Source organism: Nuphar pumila, chromosome 12 (assembly GCF_984573655.1).
Source record: "Nuphar pumila chromosome 12, dmNupPumi1.hap1.1, whole genome shotgun sequence".
NCBI lineage: Eukaryota > Viridiplantae > Streptophyta > Magnoliopsida > Nymphaeales > Nymphaeaceae > Nuphar > Nuphar pumila.
In genome coordinates, this window is record NC_143260.1 from 12,054,295 (window position 1) to 12,072,699 (window position 18,405).

Here is an 18,405-nt window from a genome sequence, read left to right on the forward strand (position 1 = left end):
ACCCTAGTCACAATTGCTCAACATTTTATGGGCCTCTTCTCCATGCCCATTTTCGTTTTAAAGAAGATAAACCAGGTTTTAAAAAAGTTTTTATGGGGTGGCAATGTGGATAAATCGGCTATAGCACCTATATGTTGAGAGATGAACACTATGCCACTTTCGTAAGGGGGCTTTGGGATTAAGGATCTACAACGTTTTAACAATACTTTTTTGATCGAATGGTGGTGGCCGATATCTATAGAAGATAGGCCGGTTAAGAGAGTGATACGACGTAAATACGATCTTCTCCGGTGGCCTTGGCAATGGATTGACACTACAAGAAAATAGGTTGTTAGCGACGGACGTTAGCGACGGAAAGATTCCGTCGCTAGTTAGCGACGGATTGGCGAGCGACAAATATTCGTCGCTATTATCACTGAATCTTAAGAAAGTAGCGACGGAAGATAGTCCGTCGCCTAGTCCGTCGCTAATTAGCGACGGATGTTGCGACAGATTGTTTTGTCGGTACGATCGCACCATTTACCGACGACGTTAGCGACGGAAACTAGTCCGTCGCTAACTAGCGACGGATGTGGCGATAAAATATAATCCGTCGCTATTTTCGTGAATTTGATTTTACGTTGGCTTAGCGACGGAATTAATTCGTCGCTAAGCCGTCGCTAACTTTCGAATAACCCTAATCCCAACCAGGTTTTCCTTTTCTTCTTTCGCTGCTCCTACGCCGGTCCCGCTCCCGCCGTTCGCCGGTCCCGCTCCCGCCGTTCGCCGGTCCCGCCGTTCGCCGGTCCCACCGTCCGCCGGTCCCACCGTCCGCTGGTCCCACCGTTCGCCGCCCGGAGAAAGGTAACGCCCTCCCCCTCCCGTTTCCGGCAAGGGGTTAACCCCCTGCCGGAAAACGCAGGGGGTTAACCCCCTGCCGGAAACGGCAGGGGGTTAACCCCCTGCGTGCCGTTTCCGGCAGGAGGTTAACCCCCTCCCGGTTCACACAGGGGGTTAACCCCCTCCCGGTTCACACAGGGGGTTAACCCCCTGCCGTTTCCGGCAGGGGGTTAACCCCCGTTTTCACACAGGGGGTTAACCCCCTACCGTTTCTGGCAGGGGGTTAACCCCCTCCCGGTTCACATAGGGGGTTAACCCCCTGCCGTTTCCGGCAGGGGGTTAACCCCCATTTTCATGCAGAGGGTTAACCCCCTGCCGTTTCTGGCTGGGGGTTAACCTCCTCCCGGTTCACACAGGGGGTTAACCCCCTGTCGTTTCCGGCAGGGGGTTAACCCCCGTTTTGACGTAAGGGGTTAACCCCCTGCCGTTTTCGGCAGGGGGTTAACCCCCTTCCGGTTCACGCAGGGGGTTAACCCCCATTTTCACGCAGGGGGTTAACCCCCTGCCATTTCCGGCAGGGGGTTAACCCCCTCCCGGTTCACAGGGGGTTAACCCCCTCCCGTTTCCGGCAGGGGGTTAACCCCCTCCCGGTTCACAGGGGGTTAACCCCCTCCCGTTTCCGGCAGGGGGTTAACCCCCTTCCGGAAAACGGAGGGGGTTAACCCCCGCGTTTTTCGGCAGAGGGTTAACCCCCGCGTTTTCCGGAAGGGGGTTAACCCCCTGCATTTTTCGGCAGAGGACCCTTGCCCCTTGCCTTTCCGGTAGGGGGTCGACCCGGGCAGGGGGTCGACCCCCTGTCGGAACAGCAGGGGAGTCGACCCCTTGTCAGAACAGTTTTTTTTCCATGGTGACTTCATTTTAAAAAATTGTTTTTTTGTGCAGATTTCTCAACGGAACCAACTCGTGCTCGGCCACCTGTGGTAAGTAAATGACAAAAACAATGCAAATCGGGTAAATACCCGTGGTGAGTAAGTGATGCAAACGTATCACATGTTATTTAATTTATTGAATGCAGCACTTTATTGTTCACACACTCACTTAGTTGTTGATATCTAGGACTGCTTTGTTGGAGTTCGGAGATCATGCTGAGCATGATTTTAATGTAGAAATATGGAAGTGTTCTTATTTTTGGAGTACGGAGTCCATGCTAAGCATGGTAGTAGTTAGTGAGATATTGAAGTGTGTTTGCTGCAGGTACATGTTTGCCATTTATTTGATATGAATGATTATGATGTATTGCAATATTTGATGTAATTGTATCCATGCTTGCATGTAGTTACTTTCAATTTGATTTTGACTTCCATGTTAAATTTTATAATAAAAGCATGCTTCAAATGATTGTATCATGTCATTAATAGTTTGCACATGAAAATATTAAGTTATCAATGCATGCATCAAAATTCTTGTTATTGTTTGACATAGTATATTGCATGATAAATTTGATATTTTCTTCATCGTCGCATTCTGATTGTTTTTTTCTTAATTCGTTAGGATACTATTCGTAACATCATACGACAGAATGACTACAAACCGTGAATGGATGTACCGTAGGATAGTGGACAATGAGTTATCGCATGAATATATGGATGGTGTCGATAGTTTTATTGAATTTGCAACGGCGAGTGTCAGTACGGTAGATCCCACAGGTCGGATTAGGTGTCCCTGCAAGATTTGTAAGAATAATCGATTTGTAGAACCTCATGGCGTTAGACATCACCTATACAGGAAGGGTTTTGTGAGTGATTATCAGAACTGGGCGTTTCATGGAGAAGAATTTAGAAACGATTTTGATGCACGGGTGAATGTGGTGCACGATAATCCATATACGAATTTGATATTTGATGCTGCAGGAACAGAACTGGGTTCTGCTATGAGTTCTAGTGATGTAAGAACTGTCGTAGATGAAGAATCACCAAACGATGCAGCTAGTAGATTTTATGATTTACTTAAAGATGCTGATGAGCCACTTTGAAACGGTTGTGAGAGTCACACTATCTTGTCTGCAGTTCTTCAACTAATGAATTTGAAGTCCGAGTATAATTTGAGTCAATCATGTTTTGACCGTTTGTGCATGATTGTGAAGAGTATGTTGCCTAAAGATGAGAAATTGCCACAAAATTTCTATCGTGCGAAAGTTATGGTCAACGCTCTAGGTATGGGTTACAAAAAGATTGATGCTTGTCCAAATCACTGCATGTTGTATTTCAAGGAGCAGGAAAACGACATATCATGCCCGTCATGTGAGCATCCTCGGTTCAAGCCAAAGACAAGAGGCAATGGTAGCACGAGATCAAAGGAAGTTTCATACAAGTCGCTCCGCTACTTTCCTATCACTCCTAGATTGCAGTGATTGTATATGTCTTCAAAGACAGCTAAACACATGAGATGGCATGCAAATAAAGTTCGACACGATGAAAACAAGATCACGCATCCTGTTGACGCTGAAGCTTGGAAGCACTTTGATCGTACTCATCAGAACTTCGCAATGGAAGTGCGAAATGTTAGACTCGGTCTATGTACAGATGGATTTAATCCATTTGGGGGTAGATCAACTCCATACTCATGCTGGCCAGTATTTGTAACTCCATACAACCTTCCACCAAGCTTGTGTATGAAACGTCCAAATCTTTTCTTGTCTCTGTTGATCCGTGGTCCGACCTCACCTGGCCAAAATCTTGATGTATATCTAAGGCCATTGATTGATGAATTAAAAGTACTGTGGGATGACGGTGTTACCACGTATGATGCCCACAAAAAACAAAATTTCAACATGAAGGCCGCTGTTCTATGGACAATCAGTGACTTCCCTGCATATGGTATGTTATCTGGTTGGAGCACACATGGGAGGTTGGTTTGTCCGTACTGCATGGAGGATTCCAAAGCTTTTAGATTGAGGCATGGAAGGAAGCCTTGCTGGTTTGATTGCCATCGTCGATTTCTACCCAGCGATCATCCGTTCCGACGTCAAAAGAATGCATTTACAGCAGGCACAACTGAAATGGAAGGTCCATCCTCAAGATTGTCTGGCATAGAGATTTTAAGAAGATTGCGATACTTTCCAAATGTATTAACAGATGCCCGCAGTCCTACACCCTTCCGTGGATTTGGGAAGGAACACAATTGGACGAAAAAATCTATTTTTTGGGAACTACCGTATTGGCCGACCCTATTGATACGACATAATTTGGATGTGATGCATGTAGAGAAAAATGTGTTTGATAATGTGTTCAATACAGTAATGAATATTAAAGGAAAAACGAAGGATAATCCGAAGGCCCGTATGGATTTAAAATTAATATGTAAAAGACCAGAATTGGAACTCAAAGAGTATAATGGCAAAGTACTGAAACCAAAGGCGAAGTACGTGCTCGAACCTGATCAAATAAAACATGTATGTCAATGGTTGAGACAACTGAGATTTCCAGATGGATATGTCTCTAACATTGCTCGGGCTGTGAAGATTGACGATGGACAGTTATATGGGTTGAAGAGCCATGATTGTCATATCTTTATGCAACGATTGATACCCCTAGCATTCCATGATATGTTAGACAAACCTATATGGGGGGTATTGTCTGAGTTGAGCGGATTTTTCAGAACATTGTGCGCATCGGAGGTCATTGTATCAGATGTAAAGAATCTCGAGGACTCTGTCATCACCACTGTTTGTCTGTTAGAAAAGATATTTACGCCAGCATTTTTCGATGTTATGGAACATTTGATCATACATCTGCCATATGAACTAAGGGTTGGTGGCCCTGTGCAATATCGATGGATGTACCCATTTGAAAGGTATATGTTTTTTTATATTTGTCTCTTTAATGACAGATATTTAAAATTTGAAATGTATATTCTTGTCAGATGCATGTTCGACCTAAAAAAAAAGGTTCGTAATAAAGCAAGAGTAGAAGGCTCTATTTGTGAGGCGTACACTTTAGAAGAGATTTCAAATTTCTCATCTATGTACTTCGAACCTCATATTTCAACACGTTACACATGCCCGCCCCGTAACGATGATGGAGAACAAGTAACTGTAGCTGACATGCTGTCGATATTTCAACGACTTGGGCATGCATTTGGTAGTTGCCGATCAAGGCTATTGACAGATCGAGAGCAAGATGCAGCACACATCTATATTCTTTTTAATTGTTCAGCGATCGACCCATACATCGAGTAAGTATATGTATATGCAACTCAATTATAAATCCTTTTATGTTCTATATGTGGATACATGGCTCGGTAATATAAGTATTTGTGGTTTGCAGACGATTTGATCTGGAGTTGCAAAGCAAAGTTTCACATCTCACTAATGCAGAAGTACAAAAAGAACGTGAAACTAAGTTTGTGGAGTGGTTGAAACAGTTGGTAAAGAAGCTAACATAAATTTTGTACTTATAAACAACACTAAGTTACTTAATTGATCGTGATCACAATAATTGTTTATGTCTGTGCGTAGGTTCGCCATGGTGATGTTAAAGATCAAGGAATATGTGATTTAGAAAATGGTCCGACCAAAGTTGTGCAATGCTACAACGGGTATATCGTAAATGGTTATCGATTCCATACAAAAGACTACGGTATAAACAAATCAACGATAAATAGTGGCGTGTGTGTCAAGGGTAGCAGCTACGGTGAAAATGAACATGATTACTACGGTGTTATAGAGGAAATAATGGAGTTGACTTACTTAGGCATGAATAACAGGGTTACGGTATTCAAGTGTCATTGGTTTGATCCAACTGCAACAAGACTCGACAAAGCTTCAGGCATTGTGGAGGTGAATCATAAATCCAGGTTTGGAACATATGAACCATTCATATTAGCCTCGCAAGCTCAACAAGTTTATTATACTTCATATCCGAGTATAAAAAAGTCAGATAGAAATGAATGGTGGGCAGTTTGCAAGGTGAAATCCAAACTATACCCCGAGTATGATCAGTTACAAGAAGATGAGTTAGCTGAAGGCAGTGATTACTATCAATCAGATGATGTCTGTGACTTCGCTTATGGTCACGATGTTGCGCATGATATGCATGTCATATCTCCATTGGCTGATGAAACATTCATAGAGGAATGTGATCCAAATGATGTACCAAGTGGATGGGCAAACAATGAAGAAGAAGAAGAAGAAGAAGAAGAAGAAGAAGAAGAAGAAGAAGAAGAAGAAGAAAGTCAAACTAGTGACGAGGAAGAATTCTCAAGCTAGTGAAAAAAATCTTATACTACAAACCTCTATTTAAATGCATTGTAATACTTGATGTGAGTTGTATTGCAATACTTGGTGTGAATGATTAAAAATTTTATTTCAATGTATTGTAATACTTGATACGAATGATTCGAATGCATTGTAATTTATCTGAATGTATTATAATTTATGCAATTAACGAATGATTTGAATTAGTGCAATACTTGATGTCAATGATTTGAATTATTTGAATGCATTGCAATGCTTGATGTGAATGACTTGAATGCATTGTAATACTTGATGTGAATTATTTGAATGTATTGTATGACATATGTTATTTGTTAGAATATGGTTCGTGGAGGTTATAGTGGTCGCTCATCCAGTAGTAGCCAGGCTCAACCTTCATCTTCACGGGCTCCTGTGATAGGTATATCATATAACTAATTAGATGCTTGATTAGTTCAAATGCACATTCTGAGAACTTGGTGTGTATTTTTTTACAGATGATGTTGCGCCTGTATACGACCCACCTACACCAGTTGATCGCACAAGTCAACAGCCAACACAGGAAACAGGGTCTTCACAGGCTGGCACAAGAAGACTCATTCGAATAGTGTATATCGATAATCGACCGTAAGTATTTTGTTTTCAATTATTGCATATCTTTTAAATATTTTATATTGATATTTACTGTGTAACAATTCATGTGCAGCACGAGGTTTGAGCCACAAGAAGTAGTACGGGAGATTAGGAATTCACTTCTTCAACATCTACCAGGACCAGTTGCTCAATGGAAAGAGTACCCAAAGGAGGTATTAGACAGATTGTGGTCCTCATTCATGGTATACAGTTGTTCCTCATAGTTAATGTGTTTCATATTTAATTTATTTAAGCAATGTCTACTAACTTTCTGAAAATATTTGTAGGCTTCGAATCGCTTTGCAACTACGGTGGAAGAAAATGATGCAAGGAAGGTGTGGCAGAAGGTGGCTGCCAATCGATTTGCAGACATGCTGCACACTATGAAGACTGCAGCAAAAAAAGCATCTGGCGTAGTAGATGATCCATTACTGTGGAAGGGCCATGGTCCTATTACTATCAGGAGAGATTACTGGGATGAAATGTGCGATATGTGGGCGGGAGATGCATTTAAAAATCGCTCTGCGAAGGCTTCACAAAATCGATCGAAGATGCCCGAAGCCCATCTACACACAGGTGGATCTAAGACATTTGGGAGCCACCTAAAGAAAATGGTAACTCATTAATATATAATATTAATTTTATAAGTATAGTTGCAAATTTGTGTACTAAATCTTTTGTCATTTAACTTCGCAGGAAGCAGAAAAAGGAGGCAGTGTACCATATAAGGATGTGTTTGTAGAAACACATAAACGGAAGACCACGGGAGTCTTCGTATCAGAGAAGGCGAGAACGACAACGGTATGTATTAATTCTATTAATAATCATTGCAATATATATGCAAGTCATCATAATGTTATCATTAATTATTAATGAATACTTTAAACATTATTTTGTAGGAGGCATATGAGCAACAAATGGTAGAGCGATATGGTGAAGACGCTACTCAGCATCCATCATTTGATCCTACAGCATGGGTGACTGCAGCAGGTGAACCCAAAAAAGGTCGCGTGTTCGGGTTTGGGAGTAATATGAACACTTCACCAGTTATTGGTTCTTCCAGTTACGGCTCACCAACTTCTTGCGCCGACATAAGCTCCAAGCAGCCGACTATTCTTTCCGGTGATGATGTACGCGAGATCATTAATGAATCACTGAATAACTACTTCCAATACACCGTCGCCCCCTTTCTCCGAAATGAGATCAAGGCCGCTGTTCAGGATAGGGGATCTTCGATTCCAGGTCCCTCTCAGGTATAATCACATATATAGTTTTTTTTACTATCTTAAAGCACATCTGAGCATGGTAGAATCACATATAGAGTTTTTCTAGATGCCTTAGAACACATATGAACATGCTATAATCACATATTCAATTTTTTTACTGCCTTAGCACACATATGAGCATGATAGAATCACATATATATATATTTAACTTTTTGTCTGTCTTAGAGCACATATGAGCATGATAGAATCACATATAAAGTTTTTTTGATTGCATTAGAACACATAAGCATGCTATAATCACATATTCAGTTTTTTTACTGCCTAAGAACACATATGAGCATATTATAATCACATATTCTGTTTTTGACTGCCTTAGCACACATATGAACATGCTATAATAACATATAGAGTTTTTTAACTGCCTTAGAACACATATGAACATGTTATATATCATTTATGATAGAATCACATATAAAATTTTTGGCTTTGCCTGCCTTAGAGCACATATGAGCATGCTATATTCACATATTCAATTTTTTTACTGCCTTAGCACACATACGAGCATGATCGAATCACATATATAGTTTTTTGCTTGCCTTAAAGCACATCTGAGCATGGTAGAATCACATATAGAGTTTTTTTATATGCCTTAGAACACATATGAACATGCTATAATCACATATTCAATTTTTTGACTGCCTTAGCACACATATGAGCATGATAGAATCACATATAGAGTTTTTTTATTGCCTTAGATCACACATGAGCACATGATAGAATCACATATAGTGTGTAATTTATTTCATTATATTTTGTTTATCAATACTGACTATTCTTTTCTTGTGTAGGCTGCTAGCGATAATCAGGGTAGTGGAGCTGAAGGGACAGATAAAGACAATGAACAAGAAGACGCACAAAATCTTGGCGATGATTAGAGGACTGTGTTGAAGAAGTTCTATTTTTTTTATTTTTCCTAATTGTAATTGTTGAATTGTAAATAATTAAACTTCTTAGTTTTAAGGTGGAACGATTAATTATTATAGATATTTGTTATATGAATTTTTTTGTGTGGTTTGTTTTTTATTTACAGGAAATATAAATTGTACAGGAAATATAAATTGTACAGTTCTCCGTAATTAATTTTTAAATAATTTTTTTTTGATTTTTTTTCGTTTTTGCGACGGATTAGCGACGGATGATTCCGTCGCTATTCATATTAATCTAGCGACGGAATTAAATCCGTCGCCACGCCGTGGTCGCCGTTTAGTACCGGCGGATTGGCGACGGAATATAGCGCTCGTTATTCCGTCGCAATTAGCGACGGACTTGGCGACGGAATAATTCCGTCGCCAGTTAGCGTCGAAATATTCGCGACGTAAGCATACTGTCGCCGCGTTGTCGCTAATCCGTCGCTAACATGGTTAGCGACGGATTAGCGACGGATTAACGACGAAAGGTGGTCGTCGCTAATCTACTGCTCTGTTGTAGTGTGAAAATACCAAGTGAAGTTGGGGTCTGGTTTTCGAAAAAAGGGTTGATGAAGGTATTGGAGATCTTCTTACAAAGTGTGCGAGTGGAGATGAAGAACAGAAGGAGCAGGAGAATTTTTGCAGGATATCTGGATTGCGAAAATTTCACTTAGGCATAAGTTTCTGTATTTTTTTCAACATATGTAGAGGGACGAGTGGCATGGTCGGGGACTTTTGGTTAGAGGAATGGGAGTCACCTCTGAGCATAGGACAAGAGCACAACAGTACCACTGGTTGACAATCGAAAGACTTGATGAATTTGTTAGTAGGAGTGCAGCTCAACGATGACTAAGGCGTCGTGTTCTCGGTAGTGTCATGTCATGAGGTTCATGGTATGCCTTTTGTCACATGGCTGAACAAGAAAAGCCTTTGGGGGAAAGGATTGCCCCCAAGATCCTCGTTATTTGGATGGGTGGTACAGCACTTATCCGTGTGTGTGCGTGTGTCGCGTTTGGTTGCAGACTTGGGAAGGCTAACTTGTTTTCCCTTGAATTTTGTAACATATATACAATGTAATGACATATATCTGTATCATAAAAGAGAACTAAACATATTAGGCCTCATTTTTTTTTCCTTTCCGCCCATAGGTTTTAAGTGTTTTATGATAGATCTGAACCATTAGATGTGTTTAGCATGCTCAATTTAGTAGGAATCGATTCTTGGATCATGTTTTTTTTTGAGGAAAAACATATTTTTATGAGCCGGGAAAAACTGGTACATTCATAGCCATTGATTTTGGATCACCGGAAAAACCTATATACAGGTCAGATTCCGGCGATCTAAAAGTTGGTTCTCACTAAAAAAAAACCTATAGATCATATCTACCGTGCTAGATGTGAGAAAAAATACTTAAAACTATGACTTTTTATGGAGCTTAATCAGACCTAACAAAAAAGGGGCCTAAGGAACGCATTACTCATCATAAAAATGAATAAATAAAATTTGTCTTTTGTCTTAAAAAAACAAAAGAAGCCAGGAGCTGACATTTTCTTTTGGTCATTGTTCACCATTTGTCTTGAAGATAAACGACACCATGTATTCAAAATCCTAACAAGAACTCAAAATCCTATCCAATACCAAATATTCAATTAAGTATAACTAAAAAACAAAAAAAAAAATCAAATGAATTGGAATGGATCCTAGTCCCGAACATATTTCGCTTATGTTCTTGCATCAATTTAGTGTTACTATTTTGGATTAGCTGTGCTGCATATTAATCTTTTGTTGAAGCTATGTACGTGTGACATGTGCATTAATTAGATATCTACCATAATACGGAAAACTTATTATTTTAAATTTAAGGACCCAATTCAATGTAATGACCCGATATTCAATGTAAAAATGATAAAATAATATTTTGTATCATTTTTACATTAAAAATTGTAGGTCTTAATCCCGGTCGGCCCATGTCTGGTATAGAATTTCACAAACTATACCTGGATACATGTATTAATCAGACCTTCAAGTTTGGACCTGAATCTTAATCGGGTATTCTTATTTATCACAATACCCGGACACTATAGGGTTTAGTCCGGGTAAACCCAACCCGTTGACACCCCTAGTTGGAGCATTGACACACCTAGTTTTGGAAATTGCTTTCCCATGGTTAGGCAAAAGGCCAACTAAAACCTAGGATGTTATTTTCTTAGGAATACTACCACCGGCCGGTTCGCATGCATAGGGTGATGCATGAATGTTTGGTTTCTATTAAAAAAAGTTACTATTACTGGTGGGTAGAGGGGGAGTACTCATGGAGGTTTATACTGTGGCTAACGAAACAGGTTCACTGTGTTCGCCCATAACGGTAGGGTTGCAAATGGGTCAGATTCAGAAAGAGAAGTTTGCAAAATTTGGCTGTCCTGGATATGAACCGATCCGACTTTCCAATGTATTTTGAGATCCGAAACTCGACCAGTTTGCATCCATACATAACAGGATGTCTAAATAACAATGGTAATTTCTCACTAAAAAAATGGAAATTCATCTTCCATTTGGTTATCCTTGACTGAATCATGTCATGTTGGGCTATGGGTGTGGCATATAATTAAGTTGATATGTGAGTGTACATCTCAGTTTTGTCAGCATCAGTGCGGCCCATACTTATTGTATCGGCAGAAAATCGATACGATACTAACCTGAATTGGCATTAATGTCAATTTAACACAATGAACCGCTAGCAATGACAAGATTCTAATTTTAATTTATTTAACTCAAAGGTAAACCTCACTTGAGTGGGTCCAGGCAAGTTGATGCAGGAGCGAAGCCGAGCGACCTGGGATCCATTGGACCATTTTAGATCAACTTATTTTAGTTTGGATTTTTGTATTCAGATCATTAATTGTATTCGATCTACTTTTTTAAGATATGGTTTTACTTTTTACAAAGTTATCAAAAACAGATAGTTTGTTTCTTTAGTGTTAAGAAACCTATGTCTATAAGTAGATGGAGGATCTAGGAGGTTAATCAGTTTTTGAGATGAGAATGAATTTCAGTTTATTTAAAATTTTCTGTTATTTACAGCTTTAATTCTTAGATAATTTTTAGATTAATCGTGAGAGTAGCTGTAGTTGGTAGAATCTTTCTGGTAAATCCGGTCACAACTGCCGGTCCATTTTGGAAGAAGAGTTTATTTCATATCATGAGTTTCAAAACTCTTGGGTTGTTTTTTAGACTTATTAGTAAAAAACATGTCCTAAAAGAAAATTTTCAAAAAAAAAAGAACCTTACTGTTGGGGGTTCATTGTCCAATAAATAATTTTGAAAGAAATTTATACAATTATTTTTGAATGGTGTCTCAAGTTTAATTACATAGGAATATTTTTTTTTTGAACTTTTCCCCCCCTAAATTTACTTATGGGTTAAAACTAGAGAACCATATTAAGCAAAGTCACAAAGATTCGTCGATAGGAGGGTGCGTGACGCGAGTAAAACTCGCAAGTTAAAAAAAAAATCAGAAAATACGACACAAGTACACAAATTTTTAAAAATTTTAATCAATAAAAACATATATTATTGAAAAAATATCAAAATATTATTAAATTAATGTTGTAGGTGTTGGTGTCCGTGTCGGCATGTCCACTTGTGTCATCAGGGGCATGCTCCCAAATAGCGTGTCCTTGTGACATAGATCTTAAGCGATGGAATCAGCCCGGATAATATTGAAAAAGAACTTGAAACATGTCACGTGGTTCTACATTTTTTGCTCTTATTTCAAATCTATTTCGAAATTTTATGTTAAACCTATACTGGTTTGCATATGGTCCATATTTATTAGGGCCCTCATTGTGTGAATCATCAAGATGAATTGTTAGGTCTACATCTATATTACTATTGAGCCAACGTGGGTGATACAACTTAATTTTGTATCCAATTAGTTTCAGTTTCAGTTTCAATCAAGGTTTATGGACATGAATGGGTATGGGTTAAATTATTACTTTATCCAATCAGTTAAGACGGTCCAACCCATTAAGACTTTGAACAACATGAGCACATAAGATTGAAAGGCACACTGTTATAATGGCGACAGGTTAATGTAAATCTTGAAACAAGATTAGAAGTTTTTGGTGTAATATATACCGTTGATTTTTTTGTTGAGCTAAAAGCACATCTAAATATAAAAAATATTTAAACTAGTACATATTTTTTACTAAATAAATTATAGAGATCACATCTAAGGCTTTAGATTAAACAAAAAATATATGCAGGTATGTTTTTTTAAAAAAGTCATTCCGGAAGCTACACATTACTCATATATAAAAGATTCACCTTGTGGACCAAGTTCATTGGCATAAATACCTAAGGTGTAGTCCTTGTGGTTGAGGATGTGCACATGTGGTTTACGAGCATTTCTCCTGTCAACTTGGCGATGTTGACGAGTCATCTCTATCAAATGAGCAAAGCCTTCTGGACAACTTGATTGAAAAGAAGGCGAACAAAAAAAAATGCATTAATAAGATATTGTTTAAATTAAATGTTCAGGCACCAGTCAGGATAAGGTGGTCAGCTGTAAAGAATTGAAGATCTCTCATTTTTCAGGAAAAAAACAGCCAGAGTTTGGTTTGGCTTTCTCTGCTTTTATTGCACGGTCATCCAAGTTGGTGATATGGAATATAAATTCATCTCCAACTACCACTCCAATCATGCTGTCAGCCATGCACAAAAGTAAGGCTACTGTGCAGATTCTTCAAGCAATTCGCTATGTCTTTATTTCATTTTGAATTATTTCAGTTTTTTAAACGGAATAGGTCTGAATCAAATACAGTTGAATTGGTTTGAATCGATCTACTGAGAAAAAAGTAACCAAAAATAAAAATTTCAAGCACTTATATGTATAGGCCCATCTAGACCTGATTCAGGCCTAATTGGGTTAATTTGGCAAGATCAGCTGATTTTATAAGGGGTCTAAAGTTGTTCCCTTACGACTTACAGTGTACAGTTGCACTTAGAGTCTGTTTTGCTTTTGTTGAGTCTGATGTAAGCTGCTCGGTTCAGGTGAATCAATACCCCGAAGGGGCAGCCCGTATACTTGAACTGTAATAGCCTGCGGGCAAAATTGTGAATGAAGTAAATGCGTTGAGCTTTCTTTTGTTCACCCTCGTTGTGATTGCTTCTTGTGATTGCAATTTCTCTCCCTCTATTCTCTCTTGTTCTCTTGCACTCTGATTACAAGCTTCCGCGATCGGCAAGCAAGCTGACGAGTAGGCTTGCGGCGGTGAGGAAGGACCGTCGTGCCGTGCTGGCCCATTGAAGGAAATAGGTCGGTGACAAGTGGTACCAGAGCTCGTTCTTGTGCTGGGAAAGGGACTCCGGAGTCGGTGTCGACAGACACACCGACAGGCTGCGATTTGTGAGCAAGACATCGTGGCGCCTTATCAAAACTTGTGCAACACCAAAGGCAAGGCAGTTGCTGAAGTTGAGAAGATGGGTTCACCTCGGGGCCAAGAAGAGTTGGCTGCAACTGTTAACAAGCTTGTGGAAAAGGTGACTTCACATGAGGAAGCGATTTCACGCGCATGTGAATCATTCAATGGACTGAATAATGTGATGGCGAGCCTGCAAGAGCAGATAACCATTATTAATGGGGCAGGTCACTTCGTTGACGACTACAGTGACAGACTTGCAGACTGAAGTAGGGGAGTTTCAGTTGAAGAACAGTACATTGCAGCGGACAGTGACTCTAAATGACAGAAATGGTGAGAGGCCATCAAGAATTGATGTGCCAAGACCCGCAAAATTCAATGGTTCTCGTGACAGCAAGGCCATTGAGAACTTCTTGTTCCAAGTAGAAGACTACTTGGATATCCAAAATGTGACCCTTGAAGATCTAAGGATTGAGGTTGCAGCGGCCTTACTTGATGGTGATGCCATCGCTTGGTGGAGGCGAAAGCGCAATGACATGCAGATGAGTCAATGTGTGATAGACACCTTTGATGATTTCAAAGTAGAGTTGCGCAACTACTTCATGCCAAGAAATGCGCAGAGACAGGCTTACCGGATGATTCATGAGCTCAAACACACTGGTTCGTTGCAAGACTATGTCAGAACATTCCAGAAGCTTATGTTGGAGATACCTAACATGCTAGAAGATGACATGCTCAACTGGTTCATTGTGGGACTTCAGCCATGGGCACAGTCTGAAGTAGAAATGAGCAACCCCCGTATTTTGGAAGATGCATATGTGGCGGCAGAGCGCTTAGTTGACACTCAGCGCAAGCTTTTCACCCCATGAACCAAAGTTGGGAAGAAGCCTGACCACGGAGGCAAGAAGAATGAGTAGCGCAATGATAAAGGTGAGGCGTCGACACGCCATCAATCCGAAAAGAAACAGAACTTCACAAAGCATAACAACAGCAACAAGGGTGCGGTTATGACATGTTGGTTCTGCGGCGATAGACATATCGTCAGGCAGTGCCCAAAGCACCTTGTAAAGGACGATGGGCAAGCCAATGCTGCAGAAGAAGAATGCAGCGATATTGAATGCAATGACACTGAGACCATGTAACCAAGGATGGGGGCCATGCGATCGATTAACGCAGCTAGAAGTTGTGCAACTAAGAACATGCAGGTCAGTAAGGAACTTATGTACGTAGAAGTCATTATGAATGAAAAGTCTACCTCAGCAATGATAGACTCCGGAGCCACACACAACTTTGTCTCGCGGGAAGGGGCAGAGCGGTTGGGCTTGAAAACTGGGCCAAAACAGAGGACTATCAAAACAGTAAACTTTGAGGCCAAGCCCATCCTTAGTGAAGCAAGAGATGTGGCTACTCAAGTGGGGAGTTGGGTCGGCAAAGCCAACTTCTCTGTGGTGCCCCTGGACGATTTCAAGGTGATTCTGGGTATGGAGTTTCTGTGAAGCCAGAATGTGATGATGATGCCAAAGTTTAACACGTTGACGATCATGGGGTCAGACCTGTCCCACACAGTGCAGTGCCTTACGCAGAAATGCAAGTCTTCAGTGTTATCGGCAATGCAACTGAAGAAGAGTGCCAAGCATGGGGAGCAGACAATCTTAGTTGCAGTGCGAGCAGATGAAGGGAAGGTAGAAACATCAGTGCCGCCGACCCTAGCCCCACTATTGGAGGAGTTTCAGGGGGTGATGCCTCCGAAATTGCCAAAGCGTCTTCTGCCGAGATGTGAGGTCAACCACAAGATTGAGTTGACCCCGGGAGCAAAGCCTCCCGCAATGGTTTCATACCGTATGGGGTCAGCTGAACTGAAGGAGCTGCGCAGGCATTGTTCGTCCATCAAAAGCCCCGTTTGGTGCCCCAGTCCTTTTCCAGATGAAACATGATGGCTCTAAACAGTTATGTGTGAATTATCGTGCTTTGAACAAGGTCACGATGAAGAACAAGTACTCATTGCCATTGATAGCGGACTTGTTCGATCAGCTAGGCAGTGCCCATATCTTTTCTAAGCTAGATCTGCGATCGGGTTACTGGCAGGTGAGGATTGCCGAAGGTGATGAGCCGAAAACAACTTGTGTCACCCGCTATGGTGCTTAAAAATTTCTAGTAATGTCATTCGGGTTGACAAATGCTCCAGCCACGTTCACGACTTTAATGAACCAGATCTTCTACCCTTACTTAGAAAAAATTGCGGTAGTCTACCTGGATGATATCGTGATCTACAACAGTAACATGGAGGAACATGTCGGGCACTTGCGAACAGTGTTTCAGGTGCTGAAGGAGAATGACCTCTGTGTCAAACGAGAGAAGTGTCTCTTCGGGCATGAGGAGATCAGCTTCCTTGGCTACGTTGTGGGGCGTGGTGTACTGCGTATGGATGGGCAGAAGATAAGGGCCATCCATGAATGGGTTTCGCCAAGCAAAGTGCCAGAATTGCGGTCATTCTTCGGTTTGGCAAACTATTATCAGCGTTTCATCGAAGGTTATTCCCTCATTGTTGCGGCCCTCACAGATTTGTTAAAGAAGAATCGGGTATGGCTCTGGACAGGAGTGTGCCAAGATGCCTTCGATGGCTTGAAAAAAGCCTTAGTGAGGGAGCCAGTGTTGCGACTGCCTAATCATTCGAGACCCTTTGAAGTCCACACAGATGCCTCAGACTTTGCCATTGGCGGAGTTATTATGCAAGATGGTCATCCGATCACATATGAGAGTCGCAAGCTGAAAGATGCAGAGAGGCGTTACATAGTGCATGAACGTGAGATGACCGCCATTGTGTATTGCCTCAGGACCTGACGGCACTACCTTTTGGGTGCTGAGTTCGTCGTCAAGACGGACAACGTGGCCACGAGTTATTTTCAGACGCAGAAGAAGTTAACGCCTAAACAAGCTCGATGGCAGATGTTTTTGGCTGAGTTCGACTTTGCCTTGGAGTACAAGGTTGGAAAGACCAATGTTGTGGTGGATGTTCTGAGCCGTAGGGCTAAACTAGCAGTTGCGCGTGCGGAGTCTTCTGAAGTGCATTTGGAGGGTGCATTGTTGAGCCGCATCTGCGAGGGTACGCAGCAGGATCCGACCGCACAACACCTTGTTTCTCTGGCGTAGGCAGGGAAGACTCGACGATTTTGGCTACAGGATGGCCTCCTCGTAACAAAAGGGGGACGCATCTTTGTACCACGGTGGGGAAGCCTTCGCCGAGAGCTACTCAAGGAGTGCCATGATACACTATGGGCTGGCCATCCTGGTCAGGAGCAGACCTTAGCACTCCTTGAGCATGGCTACTATTGGCTGCAGATGAGAGACGACATTGAGGGGTATGTGCGGACATGTCTCATCTGCCAGCAAGATAAGGGGACAAACCATAAGGTTGTCGGTCTCCTTGAGCCTCTACCAATTCCAGAACGTCCTTGGGATAGCATATCCATGGATTTTATTGTTAGTCTATCGAAGGTAGAGGGCCTCAGTTCTATTTTGGTTGTGGTGGATCGTTTCTCAAAGTATGCCACCTTCATCCCAGCTTCCAAGGAGTGCCCTGCAGAGAAGACAGCAGAGTTGTTCGTAAAGCATGTGGTGAAGCACTGGGGCATCCCAACTCATTTTGATTATCGCAAGTTCTGGCGTGAAGTATTTCGGCTACTTGGCTCTGAGTTGTTGTTTTCAACAAGCTTCCATCCACAGACAGATGGGCAGACATAGCGGATCAATGGGATACTGGAGCACTACCTTAGGCACTTTGTTAGTGCCAATCAGAAAAATTGGGTGAAGCTTCTTGATGTGGCATAGTTTTGTTATAATCTGCAGAAGAGAGAGTCTTCAGGCCACAGTCCATTTGAGATAGCCACGGGGCAGTAGCCACTGACCCCGCACAATCTTGCCACACAAGAAAATGGAAGGCCATCATTCGCCTATCAGTTTGTTCGCGACTGACATAAGCAAAATGAGTTGGCGAAGGCATTCTTACACAAAGCGGCAAAGATAATGAAGAAGTGGGCGGACAAACACCGTCGGCCCGCAGGGTTCCAAGTTGGGGACCAAGTGTTGGT

The 18,405-nt window shown here is 41.4% G+C and overlaps 1 protein-coding gene across 1 annotated transcript; it reads left to right on the plus strand.

Moving 5' to 3' along the window:
* Positions 1 to 7,637: 7,637 nt before the first annotated feature.
* On the plus strand, positions 7,638 to 8,969 carry LOC149820005 (uncharacterized). The gene is made up of 2 exons (XM_089983930.1): positions 7,638 to 7,956; positions 8,778 to 8,969. The coding sequence occupies exons 1-2, from the start codon at positions 7,735 to 7,737 to the stop codon at positions 8,862 to 8,864; spliced, it is 309 nt and encodes a 102-aa protein (XP_089840056.1). The 5' UTR covers positions 7,638 to 7,734; the 3' UTR covers positions 8,865 to 8,969.
* The last annotated feature ends 9,436 nt before the right edge of the window (positions 8,970 to 18,405 follow it).